General features: G+C 35.6%; 1 protein-coding gene across 1 annotated transcript in view; it reads left to right on the top strand.

Annotated features, from left to right (window-relative positions):
* The window catches only part of TOMM70 (translocase of outer mitochondrial membrane 70), a 34,888-nt gene extending 16,915 nt beyond the window's left edge, over nucleotides 1-17,973 (top strand). The window contains exons 4-12 of the mRNA XM_034657290.1: nucleotides 372-481; nucleotides 3,504-3,652; nucleotides 5,373-5,580; nucleotides 7,829-7,963; nucleotides 9,306-9,413; nucleotides 10,267-10,383; nucleotides 12,922-13,019; nucleotides 13,582-13,704; nucleotides 15,877-17,973. Of these exons, the coding sequence (XP_034513181.1) occupies nucleotides 372-481; nucleotides 3,504-3,652; nucleotides 5,373-5,580; nucleotides 7,829-7,963; nucleotides 9,306-9,413; nucleotides 10,267-10,383; nucleotides 12,922-13,019; nucleotides 13,582-13,704; nucleotides 15,877-16,030 (1,202 nt within the window). The 3' untranslated portion in view covers nucleotides 16,031-17,973. The remainder of the gene's footprint in view (nucleotides 1-371; nucleotides 482-3,503; nucleotides 3,653-5,372; nucleotides 5,581-7,828; nucleotides 7,964-9,305; nucleotides 9,414-10,266; nucleotides 10,384-12,921; nucleotides 13,020-13,581; nucleotides 13,705-15,876) is intronic.
* The last annotated feature ends 486 nt before the right edge of the window (nucleotides 17,974-18,459 follow it).

Raw genomic sequence — 18,459 nt, 5'->3', positions numbered from 1 at the left:
GAGAGAGCCACATTTCATTGATTTGGCCTTTAGGTACTGGACAGAAGAGAATCTTCCTGGATTCCTTGTTTATTTACTATGTAGAATGTGAGAGTGGTGAGAAACATCACAAACCATGCAGTATAGTCCCTTGGATTTCACAGGTGAGGAAAGTGAATAACCAGAGAAGTGGAATGAATTTCTGAGCTTTGAGTTTGGTTATAGAGTATATAAAACTAAATTGTTGAACAGAATCAATGTACTGGAAATGAAATTGATAGCTACACCAGGCTGTCGATTTGGTATGGCTTTGTGTGGTGACATTGTGCCCATCTGAGCTGCTGATCATCTTTGCAATAATTTTATACTTTTATTTTTTCCATCATTTCTAGATGTCACTGCTGTGTGTATCCTAGAAGGGTTCCAAAATCAACAAAGCATGCTGTTAGCTGATAAAGTTCTTAAACTTCTTGGAAAAGAGAAAGCCAAAGAAAAATACAAGGTAAGTCTGAGTTGGTCAGTAGAGGGAATATACATTATGAAGGGTCATTTTTAGTTTATACTGCTTAAACTTGGATGTGATAGTAATGGCAACAGCTGAAATTAGATCTGGATTGTATTTCTTTTTCTGTAATCTTGGGCTTTTTTGGCTTATCTTTTCAAAATAAGAATGTAGGCTATATCCAATATTGTATCTGGAGGATGGATACTGAAAGACTTCATCTATATTAGGGGTCACTGAACAAGGCCTATGGGCCACAGCCAGTCGGCCACCTGATTGTATAAATAATCTTTTACTGGAACACAGCACTCACACATCGTTTGTGGCTGCTTTTAAGCTAAAACAGCAGAGTAGAGTGGTTGTGGCACTGCAAAGTCTAAACATTATTTGGTCTTTTACAGGAAAAATTTGCCAACTCCTGTCTATATCATTAAAGTTTTTAAAGGTATATTTAATATATAAATTGGCACTGGTTTTAGGCAGTTTGTAACAGATGACTTTATTCAAGAGACATTATTGAACAAAGCAATTTTAGAAGGGTGGTTAGATATGGTCCTTGCCCTTACAGAATTATTAGTGAGAGAGACCATTAATAAGTGTAAAAGGCATGATATGGTGAAGCATCATGGAGGGATATAAGTAGAGTGCCATGAGACTACCACAGGCATCACTAAATATCACTGGAGATTTTCTGCTAAACTTCAGTGATATTGAGGCAATTATTCCTTTATCTTTAAGAATAACTTTTCTCTTAAATTGATTTTAATAAGCTGTGTGTTTTTTTAATTTTGCACTCCTGAATATTCACTGAGTTAAACAGTTAAAACGGGTTTCTTCACTGCAGGACTTTCATGTGCTAGGATATATTGTGAATCTCCAAGAGGAATGTAGCTGTAGTTGTTCTCAGTCTCTTTAAACTCTGGAACCCTTTTTTCCCTTGATCATTTCCTAGAGCAGGGGTTCCTCAGAACACTGTAAGTACCATGTAAAAGTCTCACAACCTCGAAGGAGCCTAGTTTCCTTGTGTATATAATGTTATTGCTGAGTATTTATGCTGGGTGGACTTCAGGGTAGTAAGAAAATATAAGATAACCTACATTTACATAGGTTCCAAATCAGTTTCCACTTACATTTTCTTTTTTTCTTAAGTTTTTATTTATTTAAGTAATATCTACACCCAGCACGGGGCTCGAACTCACAACCCCAAGATCAACAGTCGTGCACACTTCCCACTGAGCCAGCCAGGTCCCTCTCCACTTACATTTTTNATCCCATAACACCGGGATCACGCCCTGAGCCGAAGGCAGACGCTTAACCGCTGTGCCACCCAGGCGCCCCCCACTTACATTTTCTAATCTGTTTGTATGCCATACCTTTGTGGCACAAAATAACAAAATACATTTCACATTATTTTTTATTTTTACAACAACCCTGTAAGATAAATAAAGCAAATATTTTTACTGCCATTTCAGAGATGAGAAAACTGAAAATGACATGTACAACGTCACATGGCTAGTAAGTGGCAGAGCTAGAACTTGTGTCTTGTTCCTTTGATACTTAAGTCCATTACTTACATTGTTTTCATTTTAAATTTGTAATTCTCTGTGGAAGCCTGGGAGGTCCCTTTTCCAAGCTGAAATAGGAAACTAAAAGACATTAATGATTTACTCAGCCTTCAGTAACTGCTATTTAAGGTGGCAAATAATTACCACTCTACATTCCTATGCAGAGTCTTTAGTGAAATACCGAAGTTAAGCATACTTTTCACTTGATGGGTGATCATTTGATTTAAAATATTAACTTGTATAATCCTAAATTAAGACATTATATCTCTTCCACAAAAAATATGGATTTTTCCCTTAGATTTCCTGGTGTTTTTTTTCTTTCCCAATCTCATCTATCCTAGATTAGGTCATTTACTTACAAAGCCAAATTCCCTATTTTTTCCTTCTTCAAATACAAAGACATTAAATCCACCAAAATAACAGAAATGGTATTTGTTATGCATACAATCTAAAATATCATATTTCAATTTAAAAATCTTTGGGTTGAATTTTTAAGCTAAAGGATCCAAAATATATGTTAAGAGCCTTATGGCCATGTTATTCCCTTTACTGTCTCTAAAACTTTACCCGAATCAGACTAAAAGGAGAACTAAAATACTTCTATAATTATGAATCAGGTTGCCATGCCAAAAAAGTGGTAATTTAAATAAGAAATGTGATTTCCTTCAGACCTTCAATGGCACTTACTGTAATGGGGATCTTCAGATGCGATACAACTAGAGGACAGATGAAAGCCCATGGTAAATGGACTTAACATTACAGCACCTGTGTAAGATGTGGTCTTGAATGATTAGTTAAGATGCTGATCTTCTAGGACAGAGACCAGAGGGAGATAATTTTTATTTTTTTATTACATTTTTATTTTTAAGATTTGATTTTTAAGCAGTCTCTCTACCCAGTGTGGGACTTGAACTTATAACCCCAAGACCAAGAGTTGCACACTCTACTGACTGAGCCAGCCAGGTGCAGTAGGAGATAATTTTTAACTCAGCAATTATTTGCCTCCCGTGTTCCACATTTCACCTTTTTAACTTTAAGTGTGTAGTCCTAGGAGTTCTTGATATTTTACATCTTTGGAGAAGGGAAGTGTTATTTAATATTTGTTTGAGAGAACTCAAGTGCACGTGTGTGTGTGTGTGTGTGTGTGTTTGTGTCTCAGGGGAAGGGCAGAGTGAGAAGAGTCTTAAGTAGGCTCCATGCTCAGCTCAGAGCCCGATGTGGGGCTCGATCTCATGACCCAGGGAGGCGTCATTTAAAACCTGCTTTGAACAGCTGGGGTGGGTAACTTTACCTTTTCCACTGTCTCTTGTCCTGTGGTTTGGAGCCTAATATTCTTCAGTTATTTGAGAACGAGATTCCAGTTTTTACAGCAGTCATTCTCAGTGTTACACAAATATACCTGCTTCTTTGGTCAGTGTTTTCTCATTTTGATATATTTAAACATGATTAAATTTCAGAATCGTGAACCTCTGATGCCATCTCCACAGTTTATCAAATCTTACTTCAGTTCTTTCACGGATGATATAATTTCTCAGCCCATGCTTAAAGGAGAGAAGTCTGATGAAGATAAAGACAAAGAAGGGGAGGCTTCAGAAGTAAAAGAAAAGTAAGTATAGCGAGCATAGTATATCTACATAGTCCTACATGATATTCTCAAGAGAATTCCCAGTGAGTTAAGTGGTTGACTGTATTGGAAAAGGGGCACTAACTTGAAAATTAACCATGTAGCTCAACATCCAAGTGTTTCAGTGCAGGGAAGTTTATAAGGTATGAGGTGCTTAGGAGTGCCCTGAAGAGTGACTTTCTTTAGAGTTTGTTCTTTGTTTTCTGTTCACCTAGCCAGCCATTCTTTGGGCTTCTTGTGTTTGCTCCTGTAGAGAATTGAAACCAAAGTACAAGATGCTGTGTTTACAACTGGAGATCAAGTGATGTGATGTAGTATATAAGTCACCTAGTCTGCTGATCCATTTATATTTATCAGTATTGTGTTTTGGTGTTACAGCTAGCTCTCCTTCCTAGGAGAAGGTACAATATTACTACCAACATGACATTTTTTAGTGAGTTTTGGAAAAAAGGGAGTATTGTTCTTGTAGCAAAGCATAGTTTTGCATCTGTAGCATACTGGAAAGTTTGAGGAAACATTGCTTTTGTTTTGTATCTCCTAATTTTTCAACCATTGTTGGCTACCTTTTAAGGGAAGATACTATGCATACTTGTACCAAGATATTAAAATTTTAGTTAGTTAATACACAGTCTTCTCAGAAATTTGTAGTTGAGAAGTAAATGTTTAAGATAATGCCAATAATTTCCTCTTCATGTTAGGGAATAATCCTTGTTAGAAAAACTACAATGAAGTTAAAATGCAGGGAATGTTAGGATGTAATTATAGGATAAATATAAAAGAGTTTGTAAGAATTTGACTGATGTAACTTAAGTTACTTGCCAGTTTTCTCTACTCAGGTTATGTAACAAATGAAATGAGAAAATGTACTCTAACTATTGGAGCCTCGTATTTGTAAGACCCCTTAGAGGTTAGCTAGTATAAATTTCCTTTTCAGGTAAAAAAAAATCCCTTTTACAAGCATTCTCAATAAAAGTTACCATCTTAGAAGAATAATGATGTTGTGGCCACTGTATTTTAAACGTAGAAAAGGGTGTGTGTATGTGTTTTTTTTTAATGTCCTACTTAACAGAAGAATCTTCCTTTAAATTTGCTTCTTCGATATTTCCACCTATTCATTCTAGGTCTATTTATTTAGGTGAAACAACACAACTTCTGGATGAGAGCCCTTCAGATAATTTTCTGCCTCCAGTCCTGCTCTTTTACAGCACATTTTCCACAACATAGAGTGTTCTTTACCAAGCACAGATTGGGTCATGTCTCTTCCCTTGGCTTCTGTGACCCTACTTAATTATATCTTACTTCTCTTTTCTTTCTGTTGGTCATAAAATAACTGTTGAGTGACATCAGTGTGCATATGTCTGAAAGTGAATAAGACCAGATCTTTGTCCACTTTGCAGATCAGTCAGTCTTTAGCTCATCCTTTAACATACATAAATGCTGAAGCCTGGGAGGTAACCTTATGTTTCTGCTGTTGACTCTGCTGTTAACCTTTTTTAAACTTTCCAAGACATCGAGAAAAGTCGCAGTCCACATCAGAAATCCTAATCTGTTACCCTCTCCCCACTGCCCCATTCAGTCCTACACTGGAATGTTAAGAAATGGACAGTTGCTTAACTCTAGTGACTCTAGTAATACTAAGTATGGCAAGTTTCAGCATTTGATCCTTTCTTCATAATCTCTGAATGTTCATTTTTATTTTCAGTTCTGGATATTTAAGGGCCAAACAGTATATGGAAGAAGAAAACTATGATAAAATAATAAGTGAATGCTCAAAAGAAATAGATGCTCAAGGCAAATACATGGCAGAAGCATTATTGCTACGAGCCACCTTCTACCTGCTTATTGGCAATGCCAATGCGGCCAAACCAGATTTAGATAAGGTCATCAGTTTGAAAGAAGCTAATGTGAAGGTACATTTTAAAGTGTGTGTGTGTGTCTGTGTGTGTGTGAGAAAAGAATTTTAAAATGGGGCTTTTACAGGTTTTGCCAAATTTTTCACATTGTGGTTGCCGCTCTCCAAAAGGCTGTTTTTATTTTGGAAGCAACTACAGCTAATGATGATTTGGTGCAGTGAAACTGAAACGTAAATATCAGTGATATTTATCTTTAGCCAGAAAAGGAATTTTTTTCTTTTTTCTATGGCATCTGGTAACTTCAGCTTCCTTTTATAGCTACTGCCTACTGTATTAGACTATATTTAGATAGGGGTAAGGGTGATACAGCAATGCTGTAGATAGTACTGTAAATAACATGCAGTAGGTAGTACAAGATTATAAAATGTATTTAATAAAATAAACACATTTAATAATCTGAAAGATTTTGTTAACATGAGTTAAAAAACAGGTTCTGAAAATACAATACAGAGATATACTAAAATACACCAAAAGTTCTATAGTTGTGTGGTTGGAACAGCTTTTTATGTGTTCATAACTATTTTCATAATTAATATTTAGGGGGATCTGTTGAATTATATGAGCCTTCTCAGTGCTTTAACAAGACAGAGCTTAGCTACCAATTAACTAAATTCCTTACTAGTTTATTAACATCTCTGTGGCTTGTTTCCTCACTGATTTAAGTGAATTCTGGCTTTTTTCACCTCCAAATGAATTATTCATGTATTTTGTGGAATATAAAAGTTGTTTTCAAGGCCTAAGTATCTGTTAATAAACTGTCTTAACCTCTTGTAAACAAAAGGCATTACAACTAAGTATTTGTTAAAAGTTCCTTTCAAAATGAGGTGTTCAAATTGAGGATACCCTACTAATATTTTTAATTTTATTTCCTACTGATTACAAATATGTTCCTGTTTTTGTTATAATTGTGGGGGCATTCTTATTTGTTTCATTGAAAGAAAATTTACATGTACTTAATACCTCAAAAAATTTTTTTGCAGAAGAAACCTATTTCTTGCTTTCATGACCATGACTTTTTGTTTTAATGGCAAGTAATAATGATGACTGTCATGTGCCCTGTACAAAAATTAGCTCAAAATGGATGAGAGGCCTAAATGTAAGAGTTCAAACTATAAAACTCTTGGAAGAAAACATAGGAGGAAATCTTACCTTGGATTAAGCAATGATTCCTTAGATATGATAACAATACGAAAATCATCAAAACTAAAAACGTCTGTAATTAAAAGGACCATCAAGAAAGAGAAAACACACTCCACAGAATGGGAGAAGATATTCATAATCATGTATCCGATAAGGTGCTTTTATCTAGAATATATACAGAACTCAACAATAGAACCCAATTTAAAAATAGGTCAAAGATCTGAATAGACTTTCTCCAGAGTATACAAATGGCCAATAAGAATATGAAAAGATGTTCAGCATCATTAGCTATAGGGAAATGAAAACCAAAATCACAGTGAGATATCACTTTATACCTACCAAGATGGCTATAATCATAAAAATGGACAATTAAAAGTATTGGTGAGGATATGGAAAAATTGGAACTCTCACATATTGCTGGTAGAATGTAAAATGTTAAAGTCCCTTTGGAAATTAGTTTGGGAGTTCCTCAAAAAGTTAAGTAATTATTGAGTTACCATATGACCCAGCAGTTCCCCTCTAAAGTAGATACCCAAGAGAACTGAATATATATATATCAACACAAAAACTTGTACGAATGTTCATAGCAGTATTATTTATAATAGCCGAAAAGTGGAAGCAACTTAGATGTTCATCAACTGATGAACAGATAAATTGTGGTATATCTGTACAACAGAATATTATTCAGCCATAGAGAAGAATAAGTATTGACACATGCTATAACATAGATGAACCTTGAACACCTTACGTTAAATGAAGGAAGCTAGATACAAAAAGGCCGCATAATGTACAGTTTCATTTATGTGAAATGTTCAGAACATACAAATCTGTAGAAATAGAAAGTAGATTGATGGTTTCCAGGGACTGAGGATTAGGAAGGAAATGGGGAAAGACTGCTAATGTATATGAGGTTTCTTTTGAAGGTGATGGAAATGTTTGGAATTACTCGTAATGGTTGCACAGTTCTGTGAATATATTAAAAATGACTGACTTGTACACTTTTAAAGGATGAGCTTTGGTGTGTGATTTAGACTTCAGTAAAGCTGTTATTTGTAAAAAACTAAAATCTGGTAATGACAACCCTTTTCTTGTTTTGGTTATGTAGCTGCGAGCAAATGCTCTCATCAAGAGAGGCAGCATGTACATGCAGCAGCAGCAGCCCGTGCTGTCTACTCAGGATTTTAACATGGCTGCTGACATTGATCCTCAGAATGCAGACGTCTATCACCACCGAGGACAGGTAAATTTATTTTCTTATCAAGAGTTCTGACCTTTGGATTGAGGAATTTTACACCATTTTTGAGAATGTTGTCACAAGTTTCCTTGTGCCACTTCTGATAGCTGTGAACAAGGTATAGTTTTATAGTTTGGGTTGGCATTTATTAGTCCTATCTTAAATATTTGTCCTTTGAATTTTGGTATTTGCTTATAAAAAAAAAAAAAAGAAAGAAGGCTACAAACGTTGGCCTGCCAGTTCAAGTTTGGTTTTCAGGTGTTTCTGGCTCCTAGGTTTTCAATGACATTGAAACATTTATTGAACATTTTGAGTTAATGCTAGACTCAACAGGGTGATTTCTGTGGGCTTCTTGCTGTAAGGACCTTGCTGTAAGGAAATTTTGTCCTAGACTATCCAAATAGTACCAAAAACACTCTTCTGAATGGAGTTTTATAATATGCGTACTTGATTTTTGGTAAAGATATGTAGTGATGAAAACCATTCCCAGTTTCAGCCTCATCTGGGGAACATACAGCTTTATTACCTGTTTAACATGGATAGCTTCTTGAAATGCATTAGGGTGGAATGTACAGGCTATCCATATAATAACAGAAAAGCTGAAGTTCTTTCTAATGGAGAATTTTACCTAATATTTCTATCTGGAGGCTATTAAGAAGTGTGAGATAACCTCCTAAAATTCTTGACATTTAGGTAATTACTGGGGCGCCTGGGTGGCTCAGCTCTTAAGCAGCTGCCTTTGGCATAGGTCATGATCCCAGGGTCCTCGGATCGAGTCCCACATGGGGCTCCCTGCTAAGCAGGGAGTCTGCTTCTCCCTCTGCCCCTCCCCCCTACTCATGCTCCCTCTGTCTCTCAAATAAATAAATAAATCTTAAAAAAAAAAAAAAAGTAATTACTGGTGTCTGATCCGCTTTGAAATTTTTAAGTACAGAGATACTCAGTTTTCTAGAACAGATTTCTTAAGAGTGACCAAAACTGCAGTACAAAAATGGTGGGTTTCTAATGGTGCTTCTTTTTGGTTGGTTTGTTTGTTTTTTGTTTTTGTTTTTGTGGGCACCAAAGCAGGGTTTATTAAATGATAGCAAAGTGATTGTACAAAGCTCCCGAGAAGGGAGGGGACCCGAGAGGGTTGCCCTCTAATGGTGCTTTAGAAAAAAATCGGTTAATAGTTTTTAGAATCATTCCTTTAAATGATAGGATTTTCTAGTTCACTTAGAAAGGATTTCTATATTGAATAACTACTACATGCATAGCATGATGTTAAACTGTGATAAGAGACATTTCTACTCAACCGGTGCACCTGTTATTTTGAATTGTGTATATGTGTGTGTGTGTTTTTTCTTAGCTGAAAATACTGCTTGATCAAGTTGAAGAAGCAGTGGCAGATTTTGATGAATGTATTAGATTAAGACCTGAGTCAGCTCTGGCACAAGCTCAGAAATGTTTTGCATTGGTAGGTTCTACTTTATGTTTTCCTAAACATCATTTTTATTTCCCATTGTTAACAAAAATAAGTATCTCATTGTCTACAAAACCATCATCTCTTTTTTCCCCAAAGGATGACTACAAGGGAAAAATGTGTTCAGGGAAATAGAGTATATTTGCTAATTGAGGTATTGTTCTTGTATACCTCTGGATGTTTTATTTGAGTTCATCTTGATGTTTGTCCCTGATTTCATGCTCCCCTAAACAGCACTGTTCTCCCTGCCTTTCTACCATAAGCTAGCACAAAAAAAAAAAAAAAAAAAGTATTTTGAGGAAATTCTCTTCAGTCAGTCATATCACATAACTGCTCTCTCATCTCACCTTATTAATATTCAGAAACACAAAGCTGAAAATCAGACAAAATAAGTTCATTTTTAGTGAAATGAGGTACTTCCAATTAACCCTATAGCCTGAGTCCTAAAAGACTTTTTAAAGAAATTGGTCATAAGCACATTTATATTATGGATGAAAAATGTTGTTAGGTGAAGCTTAATAGTAACTTTGGTAAAGTGGTAATAAATTAGATTTAAAACTCCCCCATTTATATGCAAAGTTAACTTCTTACAAGTTAGTATGCCTTCTTCTAGATTATTGAACGTCTTGAAATTGTATAATGGCAATGAAGTCATAGTTGTACATAGCCTATGGATCCCTGCTCCGGAGATATTTCCTTGGAACCCTTTTAGATGCAGCAAATTAGGTTAGCAAATCACCTGCTTTTCTGGAAATATTCATGTGATTTTGTGTGACTTGTAATATGTTAAATTCCATGAGTTTTTGAGTTCTTGATTTGATGGGCCTGTTTTGATTTTTTAAAACAGTATCGCCAGGCATATACGGGAAACAATTCTTCACAAATCCAAGCAGCTATGAAAGGTTTTGAAGAGGTCATAAAGAAATTTCCAAAGTGTGCTGAAGGCTATGCACTATATGCTCAGGTAAATGTGATTTTTCATATTTTTTCAGTCGGCATTTTTTTTTTTATGATTTTATTTTTTAGAGGTGGGGGAGGAACAGAGGGAGAGGGGGAGAGAGAGAATCTCAAGCAGGCTCTATGCTCAGAAGAGCCCATGCAGGGCTTGATCTCACAACCCTGAGATCATGACCTGAGCCAAAATGAAGAGTGGACACTTAGCCGTCTGAGCCACCCAGGCACCCCTTAAAGATTTCATTTTGAAGTAATCTCTACACCCAACATGGGGCTCAAACTCACAAGCCCAAGATCAAGAGTTGCATGTTACACTGAATCAGCCAGCCAAGGCCCGCAGTTTCCAGTCCTTTTGAAGAACTGCATTCGTACGCTGAATTTCAGTATGGAAATTAAAAACAGTGCTTCCCTGGTTGCAGCTTCTGTGAACACGAATGGCTTTGTTCTGTTATGATTCTCCTGGCTTCCAAAATGGTCTTGAATCACCTTAGGAGTGACTCCTGTGTTGATAGTTTGAAAACCCTGGCCCTGAACTCAACGTGGGGAAGCTTAAATCAAGCATTTCCCTTAATTGTTCATTTGGATTGGATTTGCAAAAGTTAATTATCTTAGGAAAATTTACTCTGTGCAGTTGGTGGGAAGAATGTTATGGAAAGGATTTTCTTCCTATTTAGATCACTGTTCTTTTAAATGGTTAGGTAGGCTGTAACAGTTCATTTTAATTTCTCTGTGGTTTGCCAAATCCTGAACCTTTCCTTGCTTTAGGATTGAAGGTATGGAAAATAGAATGTACACTTGAATTATTTTCACTTTTTAATTGTAGTCTGAAGTCTTTGAAAATTTATTAATTTTAAGTCCTCCAATAAATGAAAATGGTTAGCTTCTTACAGCCACAGTTAGACTTTTTTCTGTAAGTAAATGATCTCAGAATGACTGTTTTCTCTCTTTAAGTTGAAAGTTGCTTTTGGTATATTCATAAACCAGATATCTCAGTATGCTATATAATATCTTCCTTATTCTTTTTTATTCCAAAGAAATATTTTCTCCCTACCCCAAACATCACAAATAGGAAACATTTAAAAATGACCATTTGTGGTAGACTTCTACCTCCAAACCTTTTCTGAAGGTTGTTTTAATTTCTTCCATGCATTCTTTAGTCAAGTTAAATAAGTACCACAGGTTATAACTTTTTTTTGAGCGGGATTATGATAAGATTGATTTATGTTGGATCTGTTCTTTAGAAGTCCTAATATCAGGGCACCTGGGTGGCTCAGTCATTTGAGCATCTGACTCTTGACTTTGGCTTCAGTCATGAGACTGGGGCCTGTGTTGGGCTCCACACACAGCGTGGAGTCTAGAGATTCTCTGTCCCTCTGCCCCTCTCCCTGCTCGTGCTTTCTCTCTTTCTCTCTAAAATAAATAAGTAAAATCTCTAAAAAAAAAAAAAAAAAAAAAAAAAGTCCTAATATCACTGCATTGTTAAGAATTGAGATTCTAGGGTATGACGTACAACCCAGAAATTCTTTAAATTGAGTTTGAAATGATCTGTTTTAAAATTTCTGGACAGGATGGTGATAATAAAAAAATGAAACACTGCTGACTACACACTATTTAATTATGAAAACATATGATATAAAATTTTATAGAATGTATCAAAATTAAAATAGGACAAACACATTATGATTGTAGGACATTTTTATTGAACAAGTACACTTGGGTTTATGCCTTATGTTTGATTAGAAACAAACCAGAAAGTGACAGCACTAACCTCATCACTGAAATGAAATTCAGAGGGGTTTTTAATACTAGGTACAACCTCTTGAGAGCTTTTCTGATTGCATTTTTTCCTGTCACTGTGCTCCCTTCAGAATAGCTATGGCTTACTTGTGCTATCATCTTATCAGCACTAACATTACTAGTCTAAAATTTCTATCCTTTGACCCCTCTTTTGATTTTTACTTCATGAAATAATATATATTACTTTATATACACACGTAGATATAGTGCAATATTTTTTAACTCTCAAGCTTGAGCTTAGATGCTGGCTAAGTCTCAAAGTTAGGTTCAGCATGAATTGGTATCCATATAACCAAGCGTTCCATTTCTGCCATGGGATTTGCCCTAAAATAGTTGACTGTAGCTGCTTTTTTTTTTAATCAACATTTTTAAGGAATGACTTGATAACAGTTAACACATAACTGAATTTATTCTTCCAAAGAGTATTGTCTTTAAAATAAGTCCCTTATGATATATTATGATAAATTATGAGTAAGTGACATGAGTGCACCTGTGAGAAACTGATATTAGAACTGGCACCAAGAGCAGGACTTTCTCTGGTCTACACTGTACCAGATCATCTGCTATTTTATGTAACCATTTGACAAAAAGAACAATTAAGATTTCATATTTACAACAATAAAAAAATAATTAAGATGTAACATTTAACTTGGTAATGAATGGATAAGTAAATTTTAATTAGTAAACAATATACTTTTAATTGCTTAGGTTGACAGTTACCTTAATATAACTGAAGTATCTCCTCACATAGGCATTAACAGATCAACAACAGTTCGGGAAAGCTGATGATATGTATGATAAATGTATTGATTTGGAACCAGATAACGCCACAACATACGTTCATAAAGGGTATGTATATTTGTCGTTCTCTTTGTTTCTGTAAGAAACTATATCTTGCATGTAATAAGGTGGATTTCTTCTGGTCATTAAGGAAGGAAGGTGGGGGACTGTGGTAGAGAGTATCCGTAAGTTAACTGACAAATTTCTTAATGCTGTAGATGCTCCACTGTTAATTTTTAAATTTTTATGTTTCATTCTTATACAGCAGCTGGTAAATATACTGTTTTCACTCTAAAGATTTCAGTACTGAAAGTCCTGTCTAATGTTACCTGTATGAAAATAAGTTTTTCCAGTCCTTATGTACTTATCACTTAAAAAACTTTATACAAAGTAAAAAAGTCAGCTTTGCAAGTTAAGTTAGTAACAGAGCCTAGACCTTTGGACACTTTTTTCATAATAAGGAATTTGGACTATAAAACCAATATAAAATTGAGAGAAAAAATTAATGATTATATACTATTTTAGATTGTTTTTCTCTGTAAATTCATTGAGGGTAGAAATTGAGTCATGTGCTTATATTGCTATTGATACTATGCCATAGTTACATCTGACTGCCTTGTTGCCTTTGCAGTTTACTTCAGCTTCAGTGGAAGCAAGATCTGGATAGAGGTTTGGAACTGATCAGCAAGGCTATCGAAATTGACAATAAATGTGATTTTGCATATGAAACCATGGGAACTATTGAAGTGCAAAGGTAACTTCTACAGTCTAAGGAAATTTAAGGCAGTTCCATAGATATTTATCTTCTCATTCTTCTCATTACAAATATGTTATTGTCAATATCCATTAAATTCTTAATATGTCATGCCTTTTGAAGGAAGCTTCTCTCAAAACTATACAACTTTGATTTGCCTTGTTTCATTTTCTTCCTTTAAAAGTTACACTTAAAAAGTTTTAAGTCAAGCATATGTATTAGAAAGGAAAATTTGATCTTTCTCTAATACCTCTTGTGTGTTCTTTGCTCTGTTCACCTGTATTATTTCTGTTGGAGGGGAAAAATACCTGTAGTGTGCTTAGGTAGGGTAGTGCAGCGTAAGGATTCCTGCCAGAATACAGGAACATCCAGATCCTGCTACAAATAAGCAACCAGCCAAGTAACTGGACACGATGAAACATCATCCCTGAGCCCATGAGTTTTCTTAAAAATCACGGAGCTAGAGATTTTTTACAACTCTTAACTGCTCATAACTTCTTGTTTTGTGAAAATATTTATCCAGAGTTGCACCTGGGAGTCACCATTAACAGGTGACAACTGTTTATACCATAGAATTTAGTGTCGTATACCGTCTTAGTACTGGCATTGCTGTCCATTTGAGTGTCTAGTCTAGGCCAGGTACTGAACCTTGGGTGGTTTTCCAAATTTTATTTCAAATGATCTTTACCCCAGTCCTTCTAAAGGTAGGGATTATGTGATCTTCAGTTTAACCGAAGAGGGTAGAAACTGATGTCCAAACTGGTTAACAAGGTTACATGATGATCCAGTAGTAGGAATAGGATATTAGCCTCTGTATTTCACTGATGCCAAATTAACTGATCTTGTTAGGAATCACTAGGGATTGTTTTAACTCCCTGTCATTCGGCCCCTCCTATGTCCTCTCTTTGCTCCACAGTGAGCGGAGTATATATAGGCTGATGAAATTTGTGACAGTTACATGTAAATATTATTTCTTAGTTGCCAGTTTGTTAATGTGGATATTCTTGCACTAAGATAGGATGGGATACTGGTTCGTAATCTTTTTTGAGGAAAGCTATAAGGTTATTTGTGTAGCCTGGGTTAAGAACCCCTGATACGCACTTGATGGGTTTTCATGGTATATTAATTATAGTTTAAGGAATCCATTCTAAATCCTACCAAATAAATAAAAGTAAATGAATGAATGAAATTGCTCATTATCCTAGGATTTAGCCAATCTACCTAATAACCAAACATGAATCTCTTAAAGTTATTTTTTAAAAAACAAGACTTTCATGTAGCCATATATTGTGGTAGGAAGTTAAATAGTTACCCCAGAGGTCCTTTATAAATGCAGTTTAGTAGGGACTTTATAAATGTTCTAAGATTTCAAGCATGTATGCATATATACATGGGTAAGACAACTTAAAACAGCTCTCGGTTCTTGGCAAGTATGTAAAGCCTAACCACATCTAGACTAGTAGGAGGCAAATTACATTTTTTTTTGACCAAGCATATTCATCCATTTACTGAAAAAACAGATACTAATTACCAGGCATTGTACTAGGTTCTGGGAACTGAGAAGTGTTTATTAAGGATGTAGTAAGAATATGAATATACATTCATCTGACTTGCACAGAATGACAGTATATCTGTGGAAAGACTGGGGGCGGAAGGGGAAGATATTTTTCTTGAGGATATTGTATTTGAACTGGGCCTTAGAACAGTGAGGATTTGATTAGAGTCAGGCAGAGATGCCATAAATCATTTGAGCATTATGTATAGGTAAGAGAGCCAGGGGCCTCCAGGGAACCTGTGTAACTGGAGTAGAGATGCATGGGGTGGACTATGGTGGTAAGAGATGAGGGGAAAGAAGAGTTCACATGGATGTGAAGGTAAGGCCCGAATACCATTAATGTTCTCTGAGGTTATGTGACTGCTTTCTAAAGGAGTCATTTAATTTCTGTAGTCTCACTGTTCTTATCTGAAAACAAAGACTATGAAAGGTATAATGTAAGTACATAGTATTTATAATAGTAGCTAATATTCATTGAGTGTTTTCTATGTGCTAGGCACTATTTTGTTTCTTATACAGAAGCATTTTTTTAGAATCCTAAAACTGGGTGGTCAGAAATTTCATTGTGTTCTGTGAAATGCTTGTTGTATGTGAAACATTTAAAATTGTTCTTTTAGAGGAAACATGGAGAAAGCCATTGACATGTTCAACAAAGCTATTAACCTGGCCAAATCGGAAATGGAGATGGCTCATCTGTACTCACTCTGTGATGCTGCCCATGCCCAGACAGAAGTTGCAAAGAAATACGGATTAAAACCACCAACGTTATAAAATAGGGGGGAAGGAGAATGACCCTCTTTTTAGAAGTTTACTCCCTTTTCAACTGAACCCTAAAGACACTGTCATGAACTGTGCTGAATGGTGGAACTTAGTATTTCTGTTTGTGGTGTTGTCATTCGTTACGTTTCATGTTTAGGTATTGTGGGAGTGGCTGCTGAAGGAAGTTTGCAGTGTTGCAGCTTTTATTCCTTGTGCAACAAAAGCTTAGAAACTGTTAAAGGGATATTAAAGTTGCAGAGAGTACAGATGATAATTGGCCATGCAAATAAAAACTTTGATTTGTTGATTTGACTTTTTTTTTTTTTTTTGGATCTTGCGGGGGTTACGTTCTGGATGATTTTGTGTGTGTGTGTGTGTATGCGTGCAATATAAGTATTTTACAGCATGTTGGTTTTTAAATTAACATAGTAAGTGCTGTAAAATAGGTTTCTTTTGGATTCAATTAATCCCTTTTAGTTTTGTTTTGTAACAAAACAAATGGGGATTTTGTTTTGAAGGCAGCAAAACAGACCCTTTAAACCACTGTCAGCATGCACAATGCCTCTGATTCTGCAGAAGGTTAGATTCAGTGGCAACTTAAGCCTTTTGACCCCATTCAACTCCAGTGAATAATGTACATTGTCGTTAAAAGTCCACAGCAGCTGGCTTTCATACAGTAAATCACACAGAAGCAAAATACTGTGGTATATATGCTGGAAGACTGAAAATTAATAGGAGAGTGAACCAGGCAAGAGGTAAGATGAAATAGGAATGGGTTTGTAAATTCCCGTGGCTATCTTCTGTATGAGGTACACTATTTAATAGTGTATTTTTGAAAGAAAATTCAGGTTGGTTGTGTGTATAAAGATGAAGTGTGATGTGTGGGAGTGTTTAATTAGCTTAAAATTTGTAGTGAAGAAAATGTGATTAAAGGTTCCAAAAGAATGTAAATCTTGGAGCCAGAAGCATAGTATTTCCTGAGGTGGTAAGTCTAGTGCTTTAACTATGGCTACATATGCTTAAAGATTATTAAACCAGTATTTTCAGAGGTGCTGAGGAAATGTGGAATGCTTTTTAGTTTTGAGCTAACTAACTAACCTTGGTCTCTAGGGCCTGACTGTGCATGGCCAGGTCTTTACTGACAGATTTTTTTTCCTTACTTTACCTTTTTACTTAAAAATCACTTTGGGTTTTGTTTTTCCAATTGTCACTTTTATAGACCATCCTTTTGTTTATATGCTGGATTTTTCTGGTGGGGGAGAGGCTGTGTTCTTAAGGTATCCCTTGTTTTGAGATATTTGGGTTTGGGAGAGGTTTATTTAAGTCTGAGGATAATAAAAGAGCAAGCAGGCCTTCAGTTACACTTCAGGAAATGAAATATAATTAGAGTCTACATTTTTGAGAGTAAAGGTGCATTGTACCCCTCTGTAAGAGGGTGCTTTATCCTAGTGAAGTCAAAAAGGTTTTGTCTACAAATGCTGTCTTCCTAGAAACTGTAAGAAATGACCCCCTTCCAAAGTCAGAGTTTAGAAAATATTGAGGAGGTCTCTAGTGGGGACAGTTTAACATAATTTAAGATGGTTTGGATAATGGAAAGTTTGAGAACTCTGCATTTTAGTTCTTAAATTATGTACCAACTATCATAACCCCTGAATACAGAAATGTTCTACATCTTTAAATAACCTCTGACTTAAAGTTTTTATTTGCATGGCTGTATTTACATTAACACTGGTATTTTCTTCTACTGTTCTCCCTTCCTACCCTTTGGGGCTGGGTAGAAAAAACACACAAAGGAAACTGAAGCATGTACCATTCAGTACTATCATTCCAAATCCTCATGGACTATTGCTTGTTCTGAAAAATATTTGAAACTGCACTGAAAGCTGCATCTGTCTGTATCTTTTCTTTTGTAAATGACCTCACATGTAAATTCACCAAATAAATATTACATTGAAGCTTTTCTATCTGTTCTCTAAATAAAAAGATAGGTAGCTTATTCATTTATCATAGTATAGAGTAAAAGCATAATGATTCTCTTATGGGCTTTTCAAACTAAGTTTTTGGTGTGAATGGTGGAGTTCCCTGAGAACACTTGTCCTTTTTACTGGTGAAACAAAGCTCTAAGAAGAGCTAGCGGAGCCAATTTCTTTTATTCCTACCTATTATGCCTTACCTGTGCTTGCATGGCAGCCTAGAATTTTGCCAACCACACCTGAGCTTTGTGACTGATGTGATCTTCAAACTGGTTTCACCAGTGAGTTTTAATCAGTTTGCAACCACTCTGTAGTCTTTCAGAAGCGATGCCTGAAGTTATCTACCCTTTATTAATTGAGATATAAATAGGGAATACATCCCAAAACAAGCAGCAGCTTTGGTTTTAAAACGGTTCAGATAGACTTTCAGGCCTCTGGAAGATCAAATTGTAGTTTAAACTGTCCCAG

This window comes from Ailuropoda melanoleuca, chromosome 1 (assembly GCF_002007445.2).
Source record: "Ailuropoda melanoleuca isolate Jingjing chromosome 1, ASM200744v2, whole genome shotgun sequence".
Taxonomy (NCBI): domain Eukaryota; kingdom Metazoa; phylum Chordata; class Mammalia; order Carnivora; family Ursidae; genus Ailuropoda; species Ailuropoda melanoleuca.
Note: the sequence above shows the minus strand (reverse complement) of the source record. Positions and strands in the feature narration are given on the sequence as shown.